General features: G+C 62.5%; 1 protein-coding gene across 1 annotated transcript; it reads left to right on the top strand.

Annotated features, from left to right (window-relative positions):
* Positions 1-22: 22 nt before the first annotated feature.
* On the top strand, positions 23-1,035 carry BGLAP (bone gamma-carboxyglutamate protein). Its single transcript, XM_069480422.1, has 4 exons — positions 23-88; positions 343-381; positions 530-599; positions 801-1,035. Exons 1-4 carry the CDS (start codon positions 25-27, stop codon positions 934-936), a joined length of 309 nt encoding a protein of 102 aa, XP_069336523.1. The 5' UTR covers positions 23-24; the 3' UTR covers positions 937-1,035.
* The last annotated feature ends 39 nt before the right edge of the window (positions 1,036-1,074 follow it).

Genomic DNA, 1,074 nt, shown 5'->3' with positions numbered 1-1,074 from the left:
AACGCAGCCACCGGCGGACACACCATGAGGGCCCTCACACTGCTCGCTCTGCTGGCCCTGGCCTTGCTTTGCCTCGCTGGACTGGCAGGTGAGTGGCCCACCTCCGCCCAGGATGCACTTCACTGGGGGCTGTGAGGGGAAAGTGCCGTGGCTCCTCTCTTGCTCCTTCCACTGGCAGTCCCTTCTGCAGTCTAACCACCCTCCTGGAGGCTCAATCTATTTGCCCCCAGCCTTATCCTTGTAGACGGAGAGAAGGGAAGAGCAAGCTGCCAGAGAGGGAGGGGAAGGAGGATGAGGGCCCTAGGGATGAGCAGAGGTGAACCGGGCTCCTTTCCTTTGCAGATGCGAAGCCCAGCAGTGCAGAGTCTGACAAAGGTGCAGGTATGAGGATGGGCCTGGTAGGGGGCTCCTAGCACCACCCCTCTCACCCTGGTCCCCTCAGTCCCAATTCCCTATTCCTGCCACCTCTTGCCTGGCTGTCAGGAAAGCAGCCTGCTCCCCACCTGATCCCTGCCCCTCTGCCCCACAGCCTTCATGTCTAAGCAGGCGGGCAGTGAGGTGATAAAGAGACCCAAGCGCTACCTGTATCACTGGCTGGGGTAAGAGAAAGGGAGGCGCTGGGGCAGGGCCCTGCGTCTGCAGGGTGGGCTGGGGAGGAGCTGCAGCGGGGAGTGGCCTCTATGGGCTGCTGGCGGGGTACAGGCAGTCCTCTCTGGCGGGGACTGGTGCCCCATATGTGCAGTGGGAGGAGGGGGTGGGCATTTTGCACAGGGGCTGATGCCATTTTGTTGGTATCTCAGAGCCCCAGCCCCCTACCCGTACCCGGATCCCCTGGAGCCCAAGAGGGAGGTGTGCGAGCTCAACCCGGACTGTGACGAGCTGGCTGACCACATCGGCTTCCAAGAGGCCTATCGGCGCTTCTATGGCACAGCCTAGGGCATCCATCCTGCTGGCCCAGCTGGTGACCCCAGCTCTGGCTCCTCACCACGTCCGTTCCCTTCCCTCACCCTGACCTCCCTGCCCTGCGAGTGTGGGGTCCCCATCATCCCAGCTGCTCCAGAATAAACTCCAGAA

Source organism: Eulemur rufifrons, chromosome 8 (genome assembly GCF_041146395.1).
Source record: "Eulemur rufifrons isolate Redbay chromosome 8, OSU_ERuf_1, whole genome shotgun sequence".
Taxonomy (NCBI): domain Eukaryota; kingdom Metazoa; phylum Chordata; class Mammalia; order Primates; family Lemuridae; genus Eulemur; species Eulemur rufifrons.
Note: the sequence above shows the minus strand (reverse complement) of the source record. Positions and strands in the feature narration are given on the sequence as shown.